This window comes from Neophocaena asiaeorientalis, unplaced genomic scaffold (assembly GCF_003031525.2).
Source record: "Neophocaena asiaeorientalis asiaeorientalis breed wild unplaced genomic scaffold, Neophocaena_asiaeorientalis_V1.1 scaffold134, whole genome shotgun sequence".
Classification (NCBI taxonomy): Eukaryota; Metazoa; Chordata; class Mammalia; order Artiodactyla; family Phocoenidae; genus Neophocaena; species Neophocaena asiaeorientalis.
The window spans coordinates 29,111,946-29,123,826 of NW_020185339.1; the positions used below are offsets into that span (position 1 = coordinate 29,111,946).

Consider the following 11,881-nt stretch of genomic DNA (forward strand, 5'->3'; position numbering starts at 1 on the left):
TAACTCCACGAAGGTGGGACTTCCCAAACAGTACATGTATCAAGGTCATAGGAAGGTAACTTGCATCCCTTGTGACAACATCTCACCATTTTCTAATCTCTAAAATGCTAATCATACCTTTCCCTGGGTAAAATGAGATAAAATCTATAAAGTGAGTGGCACATAGTAGGTGGTCAGCTAATGTTTGACTCAGCCCATGATCCCCTGTGGGCATTTCCTCACAAAGTTTCAGGTGGATATTTCTGTAGTTTCTTATCCACTTTTCTTTGGTATTTGTTCTAGCACACACTAGGGCTCCCACAAAAGTGACTGAGTGAAAACTTGGCGGCAGTGGGTTCCTCACCCCACAATAAACACTTTCAGAAAATGCTACTACACAATGGAATATTACTCAGCCATAAAAAGGAACGAAATTGGGTCATTTGTAGAGACGTGGATGGATCTAGAGACTGTCATACAGAGTGAAGTAAGTCAGAAAGAGAAAAACAAATATCCTGTATTAACGCATATATGTGGAACCTAGAAAAATGGTACAGATGAACCTGTTTTCAGGGCAGAAATAAAGACACAGATGTAGAGAACAAACGTATGGACACCAAGGGGGGAAAGCGGGAGGGGATGGTGGTGGTGCTGGTGGTATGAATTGGGAGATTGGGATTGACATATATACACTAATATGTATAAAATAGATAACTAATAAGAACCTGCTGTATAAAAAAATAAATTAAAAAAGAAAAAAAGAAAATGCTACTACGGGCCTTTTGTTACTGAGCAGCCGTACCTTTCAGAACCCTATGGTGCGCTCACATTCCACCTGGGTGGCCTGATCCAAATGGCTTATTTAACCAAGGTCACACTCGTTGCTTATCAACTACGGGAGGTGAAAAAGACTGTCGCTTAGTTTTAGAACGAGCACCGGTAAGCCCCAAAGATCCCGCCTTCCACGGGGCGAGCCTATCAGCGTTCCTCTAGCGAAGAGCGGCAGCTCAGTAGGACCCAATGAGTTCCGCTCCCTGGAATGATCCCGCCCATCCGTTGTGTTGTCACTCTGCCTCTTGCAAAATAGAACCGGGACTTGCGCTTCCTCTTAGCGTGCCTATCGGCTGGGGTCTGCTTTGAAACTCTACGGAAGCCTGACCTTAAAGGGGAGGGAGCAGCGGGGGGCCGGGGCCCTTTTAAACGAGGCCCGCGGGTGCCTGCCCCTTTAAGGGAAGGGCGTCCAGACGACAGAACCTGAGCCCCAGATTACCCCGAGTCTTCGTCACAGGCTGCAAGAAACGGCTCCTTCGCTGGGTCCGGGTGCTTGGCGGCGGCGGTTTCATCCCCGCTGGTCCTCCCCGGGCCCGGAGACACCCCGCCCCAGTCATGCTGAGCAGAGTATGGAAGCAGCTGACTACGAATTGCTATCCGTGCGAGAGCAGCTATTCCACGAGAAGGTCCGCGAGTGCATTGTGAGTGCGGGACCCGGGCAGGAAGGGTAGGACCAAGTGGGGAACGGGAGTCGCGGGAGAGGGAGAGTCCGGGTCGGAGTGAGACCACCTGGGCTCAGAGTGCCGGCAGACAATGCTTGGTCCAGGGGCTAACGACGAAGGGCCCTGGTCCGACCAGTGCTCGGGCTGGCGAATCCCTAGATCGGGTCAGCTGGGTAGCTGCGCGATAAACAAAGCCGATCGGTTTCCGTTCCTCCCACTCGACACGCCCCAAGTCTGGTGAGCCTGCCGGTTTTAGTCAGATGGTTGGAGAGGGATGGGTTTGGCTGGGGGGAGGCTTATTTGCACTTACCCCTCAAACCCAAATAATGTTTGACGAAGGGGAGACGAACAGTGGACTTTGGTGGGTTTCCCACTTTAGAAGAAAGTACTCTTGCTGAGGTGGATTCTACTGTGTAGAGGTGGGGAACAACTAAAGTTTGCCCTTCTTTTCCTCCCCCTTATTGGTGTTTGTTAGAAATCCTGCAAGCCGAGTTTCCTAGCTTCCCAGCCATTCAGGGATTTCCTGTGAGTGGTTTCCCCCGGTGCTACAGAGGGCACCTGGCTGCTTTCCTTACTGCCTCACTGCCACCTAGAGTTACAGCTGAAACTGCCACACAGCAAGGGACTCCTCACTTCTGGGCCAGGGGCACCCAGTGGAGTTTAGGGGATCGCATCTTTCTCAGGCCTGCTCTGAACTCTCATCTCTCTCCTTTCTTCTCTGTCTCCTCCCTTGGAGCTCCCCTGGGTAGCCCTCACCCACAAATACTAAAGGGAAAGGGAAGGGTTTAGAAGAATAGAAGTTAGTGAGTGGAGAACCCACTGATGGGGTCATCCTTCATTTTTCTCAGACTTGTCCCTAGTCTGACCTGGGCAGCCTCAGATCGGAGGAGGGCTAAAGTGAGCCATGGCATAACTAGGTCTGCCCTTATCTGTGAGGACTGAGAAGTAGGCAGTATATCTGTCCATGTGTAGAGCTCCAGATCTGCTTTCAGGAAGCTTTCCTTGTGTGTTTCTTAGTGGATAGTTCCACATGACAGGGTTGGGCATATCGTGGAGGCACACCCAGGCCTTGAGACAGTGTAGAACCAGAGACCCACATTCCTAGAGAACAGGGAGGGATGAGACCTTGGACAGAGAAGCAGCCTCCTGGATGTCTCCCCCATCCTTTAGTCCCATTAGCTGAGGACATCAGTGCTGGCCAAGGGCAGCCTGAAGGCTTCTAGTACCTCCCCCATCTGGCTCCAATCCCCTGCTCTAGAAAATGACCTAGCCTCTGCTGGAACTGCATGGAACTGCGTGGAACTCCAGTCTGACCTTTTGAGCCCTCCCACCTTCCTGCTTATTAAGCAAGCCCAGGGCAGAGCACTAGGCAGTAAAAATCTTGCAGTTACAATCTGAGTGGCTCATTCTACCCTACTTCCCTGATATTAAAAGCTACAGTTTTGTCCTGGACCCTTGGTTCTCCTGGGGTCTATGACTTCTCTCTTTGCATAGAGAGCTGTATGCAGATTCCCTGTAGGGTCAGCTCCTCTTGGGGACTGGAGCACCTATGAGACTGATTCTGCCTTGTTTTTTTAAATTTATTTATTTTTGGCTCCGTTGGGTCTTTGTTGCTGCGTGCGGGCTTTCTCTAGTTGTGGCGAGTGGGGGCTACTCTTTGTTGCGGTGCATGGGCTTCTCATTGCAGCAGCTTCTCTTGTTTCGGAGCACGGGCTCTAGATGTGCGGGCTTCAGTAGCTGTGGCATGTGGGCTCAGTAGTTGTGGCTCTCAGACTCTAGAGCGCAGGCTCAGTAGTTGTGGTGCACGGGCTTAGGTGCTCCGTGGCACGTGGGATCTTCCTGGAGCAGGGCTCAAACCCGTGTCTCCTGCATTGGCAGGCGGATTCTTAACCACTGCGCCACCAGGGAAGTCCCTGATCCTGCCTACTTCAAACGCAATAACATCTCAAGATTCTCTGGCCCTGGTTGTGGAGCCAAGCTGTCTAGTGGCTCCTTCCCTGGGCAATAGCAGCTTACTTGCGGTAGAGTAGGGATGCATGCATGTGTAGAATAACCTGGCCAAGTCCTGCCATAACTGTCCATTGGAGGAGTAGTCCCCCAGGGGCATGGGACAGACCCTTTGAGGCCTACCCTGCAGTTGCAAATCACCTTAGGTAGGGACCAGGGATTGATAGCTTTTAAAGGGGCTGATGCCAGCTCTAGAAACTTTATAGATGTGGGGCCCCAATTAAAGCCTACTATTAAGGACAGGGCATCAAAGAGGCTCTAGTTTGGCCCAGAGCAGACCTGATCTTTCAGGGCCCCTGAATAAACAGAGGGGAAGCTCTGAGTTGGTCTAGGAACATGATTCCTACTTATTTTCTCCTAGAGTTGGATCAAGGTGGGAGTGGAGGAAGAGGGGGGTGCAGCACCAGGACAATGCAGACATCCCCTTCTTCCCCTCAAACCTGCTTCCTTTTCCAATAATGTGCTAGGAGTCAGTTCCCTCTGGTTCTGTGGCCTGTTTCAGGTGTGCGGATATGTGCATCTCTAGGAGTCTTCTCTGACAATTTACCAACCAGGGTTCAGTTGGAACTATTTTTTTCCTGGGAAAAAACCCTTGTAGAGCTGGGCATGGTACTGTTTTCCCAAGTGCATGGGACAGCCCCTGTCTGATGCTTGTTGTAGGCCCCTGAGGCCTTGACTAGAAGGAAGTACTGGGGAGAAAGATGGAACCCCTGGAAGTATGGAGCCTAGTTTTGGGAAAGTGTCCCTGTGGAATTAAGAGAGGCCATTGGGGCTGTGAAATGTGTGGGGCTTAGAGCTTCTCATCTCGCTCATACTCTGCCACAGATCTCAACACTTCTGTTTGCGACACTCTACATCCTCTGCCACATCGCCCTGACCCGCTTCAAGAAGCCTGCTGAGTTCACCACAGGTACCTGTGACTTCCCTCCCTTCTGCCCGCCCTCTGCCAGTGTTCCCGTTGCCATGGCACCAGCCTCAGGGGAAGCGGCCTATGGTGCCTGCTGGGAAAGGAGGGGTGGCCCTTCTGGAGCCTCTGCCTTTTCTGCCTCCCTCCCTCCACAGGCAGAGACAAGGTGGTAGAGTGGAAAGTCTAGATGGAAGTCCCTCAACTAACAGAGCCACAGGGCAAGTAATGCAACTCTTGTGACCCTCAGTTGCATCCTCTACAAAATGAGCCTAACAGTCTCTACCCAGTCCACTGTCATTGTGTAGGGCAGATATGATGGCTAATGTGAAAGCTCTCTGTGAACCTAAAGCAGGCAGCTGCAGGGTGAATGTTATCATGGGCACAAGCTCTGTCATCTCCTGTCCTAGTGCTCCTATACCCAGGGCCAGAGACCTCCCTGACCACTGGGGCCCCAGGACCTGGTGATGGTGACCTTTCTCTTGGTAGAGAGTTCAGATGAAAGCTTTCTGTAGGCATTGTGTGGTTAAGGGGAGGGACACACTTACCACAGTTCCTAGCTCCAGCCTGTCCAGATCTTCCTGTCCTGGCCTGAAGCTTTCCTCCCCTCCAGACGGCTTTATGCACCCTCAGCCAAGAAGGCAGCTAGTCCTCAGTGTGATTTCCCTGGGGACTTTCTCCATGATTCTCCCTCCCCCGCTGCGCCCCCGCCATTTCCCTTTGCTATACCTAGCCACTGATGTAACCAACTTCACAGACCAGTCATTCATTGTATTTGCAGCTTACAAAGAGGAACCTATGATGGAGGAGAGCTGGGGAAGGAGGGAAGTGGGGGAATTTCTGGTCCATACTCTCTCCACCTGGGACCACTGATTTTTTTTTTTTTTTTTTTTTTTTTTGCGGTACGCGGGCCTCTCACTGTTGTGGCCTCTCCCGTTGCAGAGCACAGGCTCCAGATGTGCAGGCTCAGAGGCCATGGCTCACGGGCCCAGCCGCTCCACGGCATGTGGGATCTTCCCGGACCAGGGCATGAACCTGTGTCCCCTGCATCGGCAGGCGGACTCTCAACCACTGCGCCACCAGGGAAGCCCCTGGGACCACTGATTTTTTAGCTGCCACCCTGGCCAGAGAATAGGTTGTGGGGTTCATAGTGTGAGCTCTCCCAGGGCCTCCTGCCCAGCTCTGCCTCAGTGGGCCCAGGCCCTTCTTTCAGGAGACAGGAGGGAGCAGGAGAGCACACTGCAACACAGATGGCTCCCAGAGCTGCACACTGATGGCCTGCCTCTTCCCCATGCCTCTGTCTTTTATAGCGGATGATGAAGATGCTACAGTCAACAAGATTGCGTGAGTGTCATTGCCTCAGCACCTGGCACTAGTAGCCTTTAGAAGCTGGGATCTGAGACCCCTGGAGCTGGGGGAGAGTAAGGTGTCAGAAGAGAGAGTTTCTGCTTCCGCCCCATTTCTGGCTTCTTCTGGCTTTACGCTATCCTAGGGATGCTTGGAAAAGCTGCTGTTCCTGTCTCCCAGGTTAGGCCAGGAGCTTCAAGCAGCCTCTTGGCCAGGAACTCTGAAGCCTCTTCTGCGGGCCTAAGTCACCAGAAGTGGCTCCAGCTTGGCTTCACCTCCCAGCAGCCACTGGAGAGGGTGTGGGGTGGGGATACAGACTGATGGAAATGACAGGGGATGGGGAAGGTGGAACCCCCAAAGGCGGGGCGTGCTTATTTCTGAGAGGATGGCCCTTACTCTAGGCTGTTATTATTCACTAGCGCCTAAAGAGAAAAATATAGAGATGACCCCTCTGATTCAACAGGCAACAGATTAAAAGGCAACCCCCCTCTCACCTCCCATGGGCCAACTAGATAATTGTCCCTTCTTTTCAGCTGATGCAGCCCAGGGCACAGGCCTTGGCTATGAAGCTGGGTTTCAACTCCCCTTGTCCCCGCTTTGCCTTAGTACCTTCCCATAGGGCATAGCCATATGGAGTGACCCTGCTCTGTCTAGGCTGAAGAAGGCAAGCTCAGAAATCCACTTCCCTGAGCTGAGCAGAGAAGTCAGGCCCCTTAGCTTGGCATCATGCCCGGCACACCCTATAGGCAAGTGCGGGAGGACCTCATTCCTGGGGACAGTCTGGGCAAGTGATATGGCAGGCGACCAGTTTCCCATAAATGCCTGAGGTGTTCCCATCCCACATGCCAAGGCTTTCCTGGAGGTAAGGGCTACGGTGGGGAGGCAGTGGGTAGAGCCCCAGCTAGACAGCTCTTTCCCTAGGTCTGTCACTGCTACAGCTGGTTCTAGGAGAAGTCACAAGTGCCTGTGGGGACGAATGGGGCTTCTTGGGCCCAGGGAAGTGAGTGTCTGAGCTAATCAGAGGCACTTCCCCTTCTCTGCCCAGGCTCGAGCTGTGCACCTTCACCCTGGCAGTCGCCCTGGGTGCTGTCCTGCTCCTGCCCTTCTCCATCATCAGCAACGAGGTGCTGCTCTCACTGTCTCGGAACTACTACATCCAGTGGCTCAACGGCTCCCTCATCCATGGTACATGGATCCTGGTTGCAGCTGAGGGTGGGGATGGAGAGCAGATCGGGTAGGGCAGACACAGACAGCCTGGGCTAATCACTCATAGAGCACCCCATCCCTCCCGCCTTCCCTGCCACATGGTCAGTCCCCAGTGGGTTGGGGTCCCCCCTTAATGACCATCTCTGCTTCTCCTTTTTTGCTCTAGGCCTCTGGAACCTCGTTTTCCTCTTCTCCAACTTGTCCCTCATCTTCCTCATGCCCTTTGCATATTTCTTCACTGAGTCTGAGGGCTTCGCTGGCTCCAGAAAGGTGAGTGGGGGAATGTGTCAATCAATCCGTGCAGACAGGAGACAGAATTCCACTGAGAGGGTTCAACTGAAGAGATTTTAATGAAGAGACTATTTGCGGACGTTTAATCAGCACTAAGGGGCTTGAGGCGCTAGTGACAACAGGAGGTCATTACCACCCCTAAGCCTGTGGGAGCCAGAGGAAGAAATAATTTCTGGAACCCACTGATAGTGGAAGCCGGGGAGGTGTGGCCACCCAGGAGAGGAGCTAATGTCAAAGGTACCCAAGGTGGGAGGAAACACAAAAAATTACCCTGGACTCTTTCTCTTCCTACCTTCCACTCTCCTGCCAGCCCTTCCCATTGGGCAAGGTGAACAGGAAACCAGAGGGCAAAGAGCTTATGTGGCACAGACCTCGGGGTCAGCCTCCGAGGGCAAGACAGGGGTGGAGAAGGGATCTGGGGAGGGGGATTGCAAATGAAGGATATCCAGTAGAGGGAATGATCCCGGACTGTGGGGCAGGAGGACAGAGTGACTTAGCAGAGTAAGCGGGAAACGCCCTCCGCTGCCTCCTGAATCCGGTCCTCTCGGGTCCCCAGCCAAGCTGCCATCTCTGCCGTCTCCTTCCTTCCCCACACTGCCCGCCCCCCACCTACTGCCTCCTCCTGTAGGGTGTCCTGGCCCGGGTCTACGAGACGGTGGTGATGCTGATGTTCCTCACTCTGCTGGTGCTGGGAATGGTGTGGGTGGCGTCAGCCATTGTGGACAACAGTAAGGCCAGCATGGAGTCCCTGTATGGTGAGAAGGCCAGCTTCCTCCCCACCCTCCAGGCCGGCTGACTCTTCAGCTGGCCGATGTTCCCTTGCCCAGACCAACTGTATCCCTCTAAAGTGGAGCAGTTTGGGACCTTCCCCCTTAGACTGAAGTTTCAAACGGATGGATTTCAGGCCAAATCCAACCTGTAGAAGTGTTCCACTGGGCCCATGCAATGATTACAAAAAATGTGAGTCCGTTGAAACGGGGAGATTTCACATTAATATCCAGGTTTCTGGCTTTGCTTGACAAGGTTGAGGATCTGGCCACACTAGGCCCCAGTGACTTGGGCCAAATAGTGGTTGTGCCCTTTAGATAGGATCTCCAGTTTGCTATAGTCTCTGTCGCTCCTTCTTCTGCTGGCCAGCTTTCCTCATTTACATTACTTTCCTAACCCCTATAGGCTTTTGTCTTGTGCCTTTGCCTAGACTCTGAGGCCTGTCATCCCCCAGTAAGCAGAAGGAGAGAGATGGGCTGACATACTTTTTTTTAACCCTTAGACTTCTGGGAGTACTACCTCCCCTACCTCTACTCCTGCATCTCCTTCCTCGGGGTCCTGCTGCTCCTGGGTGAGTGTTCAGGACCTGGGAGGGAATGGGTAAGGTCCTCAGGCCAGAGCAACCAGTGTGGAAGACGGAATGGAAGGGTGGGACGGGGAAGCGGTAGAGAGAAGGGTCTGGTAGGTGACTGGCTCCTGTCCCCACAGTGTGTACTCCGCTAGGTCTCGCCCGCATGTTCTCGGTCACTGGGAAGCTGCTGGTCAAGCCCCGGGTATGTAGTGCCCCTTGTCCTTTGATCCTGCAGGGCGGGCTTCCTGCAAAGCTGGAGCCAAACAATGAAGCAACCCTACAGTTGTGCAGTGCACACCTTGCAGAGGGCCACAGCCTTTGCTGGCTCCTGTATCCTTGACCCTCATCACCTGGAGCTGGTCACCAGGCATACAAAGCAGAAGACATGGCAGCTGGGAGGGACTGCATAAAGAGCCTGGCCGCAGGGTGGTGAATGAGGGAAGGGGAAGGAGTAGGACAAAGGAGGCCTGAGGTGAGCAGGCTTCGCCTGGGGCCTTTGGGATCAGGGAGCCTCTGACAGCCCATCCCTCCCTTTCCCCTGCCCACAGCTGCTGGAGGACCTGGAGGAGCAGCTGCACTGCTCGGCCTTTGAGGAGGCAGCTTTGACCCGCAGGATTTGCAGTGAGACGCAGCTCTTCCCAGTTGGGATGGTGAGCGTGGCTTGGGCAGGGCCTGTGCAGGACTCGGGGACAGCACCATCTTCTCTGCCCTCAGATCCCACTTCCTGCTGGCTGCCCTTGGACATGGAACTGCTGCACAGACAGGTCCTGGCTCTGCAGACACAGAGGGTCCTGCTGGGTATGTGGGTTGGTAGGCACTGGGATGCCTGCTTTCCCCAAGGAGAAGAGAGCCTCATTCTAGGCCCTTGCTAACTGCTTCCCATCCCTGCACAGAGAAGCGGCGGAAGGCTTCAGCCTGGCAGCGGAACCTGGGCTACCCACTGGCCATGCTGTGCTTGCTGGTACTGACGGTACGGATACCAGCCTTGGTGGGGGTGGGAGGTAGTAGGCCCTTGAGTACCTTAGACCTTCTCAGGGAGCAGGGAGGAGATGCAAGGACCTGGTTATCATCAATAATAGTAGTTGTCTCTCAACTAGTATCTACTTTGTGTCCCGCCTTGTGCTGAGCACATCCGTCCCCATTTTGTAGATGACGAAACTGAGAAGTTAAGGAGTTTGCCCAAGGCCACGCAGGGCCTAAACAGTTTTGCAGCTTTGCTCTGGGGTGGTGAAAATAAGGGTCGAAATCCAGTCCATCCCCCCATTTGCTACATCCTGGACTTGGGAATAAGTCTTATTTGTCTGGAGGAAGAGGTATATTTTTCTATTTGGCCTTTTTGCAATCTTTCCCATTTGGAGAGGGTGCATCTTATAATACCCTCAAAGGTGCTCTCTTGCTAGCATCAGCCTTCAGGAGGTCCCACACAGCTAACTGGAAACTGAAAATGTTGGACCAGAGTGTCTGCTCTTAACATTCAACTCTGGATACAACCGTGGGCTGGGACAGGGATGGGAGTCCATGACCTTGCCTCACACAGGGTCTGTCTGTGCTCACTGTGGCCATCCACATCCTGGAGCTGCTCATCGATGAGGCTGCCATGCCCCGGGGCATGCAGGTACTGGGCTGCCCTCCCACCGTGTCTTTTGGGGAGGGCCTAAGAAAGGCTGGGTGAGGGGGCAGAAGCTGAGGCCAGAGGGTAGGCTGGGTGCGGGTGGCATTGATGATGGTGGGGCATGCTGCACAGTGACACTGCTCCATCTCCCAGGGTGCCTCCCTGGGCCAGGTCTCCTTCTCCAAGCTGGGCTCCTTTGGTGCCGTCGTTCAGGTCGTACTCATCTTGTATCTTTCTGGAAACCCACCGTTGCCTCTCTTCACCAAACCTGTCTCCTCTGGGTTGCTGGGCAGAGCTACAGTGGGAGTGATAGGGAAGGGGGCAAGACTTGGCCAACCCGGGGTTCAGAAAGAAGGAAAAGACTTGATTTGAAAGGAGCGCTGGGGGAGAGAGGTCTGTTCCCTTTGAGATGAGGCATTAATCCTTGGGAGCAGACCAGTTCTTCCCTAACCCAGTGACAGTTACCTGATGGTTTCCTCGGTCATGGGATTCTACAGCTCTCCACTCTTCTGGGGACTGCGGCCCAGATGGCATGACACAGCCATGACGCAGGTAGCTGGCCTGGGGGGCGTGCCTGGGCACTAGGTGCTGGCAGCTCTGCTACCCTGACCTGCCCTTTCCTTAATCCCACCCAGATAATTGGCAACTGTGTCTGTCTCCTGGTCCTAAGCTCAGCACTTCCTGTCTTCTCTCGAACCCTGGGTAAGTAGCAAAAGGAGGTAAGAGAATTGGCTTTTTTTGAGTACCCACTGGTACTAAGCAGACACATTATATTCATGCTCTCTCTAATTCCCACAACAAACCTATGAGGAGGGATTATCTCCATTTTACAGATGGAGAAACAGAGGCTCTATAAAATGCTATGCTGAGCTTCAGAGTAGTGTTGCTTCAAAGCTCATACTTTTTCCATTTGCTACATCCATCCCACAGCCTCCCCTACTTACTTCCATTTTTTTTTTTTTTTTTGGTGGAGAAGCACCACTTTCCCCAAAATCTTCTTTTGCGGTGGATCATCTGATAAACAGTTCTTTCTTTTTCTGCGGCATGAGGGATCAACCCTTGCCCCCTGCAGTGGAAGCACGGAGTCTTAACCACTGGACTGCCAGAGAAGTCCCAACATTCTCATTTAAAAGACGAAAAATAGGGACTTTACCGGCCGTCCAGTGGTTAAGACTCCATACTTACTCCAGGGTGCGTGGGTTCCATCCCTGGTCGGGGAAATAAGATCCTGGCTTGCCGCGCTGCGTGGCCAAACTAAGATAAAAAAAGAAAAAAAAAAAGAGAAACAGAAAAGCTAACTGATTTACCCAGAGTATACAGCTTGTTTGAAGCAAGGCCAAGTCAGGCTAGAACCTCTGTCTCCTGAACCCCAGTCCAGTGTCCAGTGCTTTTTCTACACACTGGGCATCAAATAACATGCTCAATTCTTCTCCCATCTTTAGCTATGATCTAGCATTACCTGGTAAAAATGTTCAAAAGTGTAACTGGTTCACCCAAGGTAGTAGGGGAGTTGCATAGGTTCCCCACCTCCCCACCATCATCATCCATATACTGTACATGATTTAGTATTTAAGTCAGTTCTATTTGATTCTTAAGTTCATATTCTCTCTACTCTACCATTTGTACTTATGCCATGGCGATTTAGGAAACTTGGCCTGTGGGTCCACCAGTTAGTTCCTTTAAGGTTGGATGCTGGTAGGAAC

At 52.8% G+C, this 11,881-nt stretch overlaps 1 protein-coding gene across 5 annotated transcripts in view; it reads left to right on the plus strand.

The window, feature by feature from the left end:
- The first annotated feature begins 1,076 nt into the window (after positions 1-1,076).
- The window catches only part of LMBR1L (limb development membrane protein 1 like), a 12,733-nt gene continuing 1,928 nt past the window's right edge, over positions 1,077-11,881 (plus strand). Inside the window, exons 1-15 of one of the 5 annotated variants that reach the window (XM_024736543.1) lie at positions 1,078-1,451; positions 4,305-4,389; positions 5,694-5,727; positions 6,776-6,915; positions 7,103-7,206; positions 7,856-7,955; positions 8,498-8,566; positions 8,704-8,768; positions 9,115-9,187; positions 9,281-9,364; positions 9,460-9,536; positions 10,104-10,181; positions 10,332-10,405; positions 10,640-10,730; positions 10,814-10,880. In XM_024736543.1, the coding sequence (XP_024592311.1) occupies positions 1,380-1,451; positions 4,305-4,389; positions 5,694-5,727; positions 6,776-6,915; positions 7,103-7,206; positions 7,856-7,955; positions 8,498-8,566; positions 8,704-8,768; positions 9,115-9,187; positions 9,281-9,364; positions 9,460-9,536; positions 10,104-10,181; positions 10,332-10,405; positions 10,640-10,730; positions 10,814-10,880 (1,213 nt within the window). In that variant the 5' untranslated portion in view covers positions 1,078-1,379. Of the gene's footprint in view, positions 1,452-4,304; positions 4,390-5,693; positions 5,728-6,775; positions 6,916-7,102; positions 7,207-7,855; positions 7,983-8,497; positions 8,567-8,703; positions 8,769-9,114; positions 9,365-9,459; positions 9,537-10,103; positions 10,182-10,331; positions 10,406-10,639; positions 10,731-10,813; positions 10,881-11,881 lie in introns of all 5 variants that reach the window. The other 4 variants (XM_024736542.1, XM_024736541.1, XM_024736545.1 and 1 more) reach the window with 4 other exon arrangements.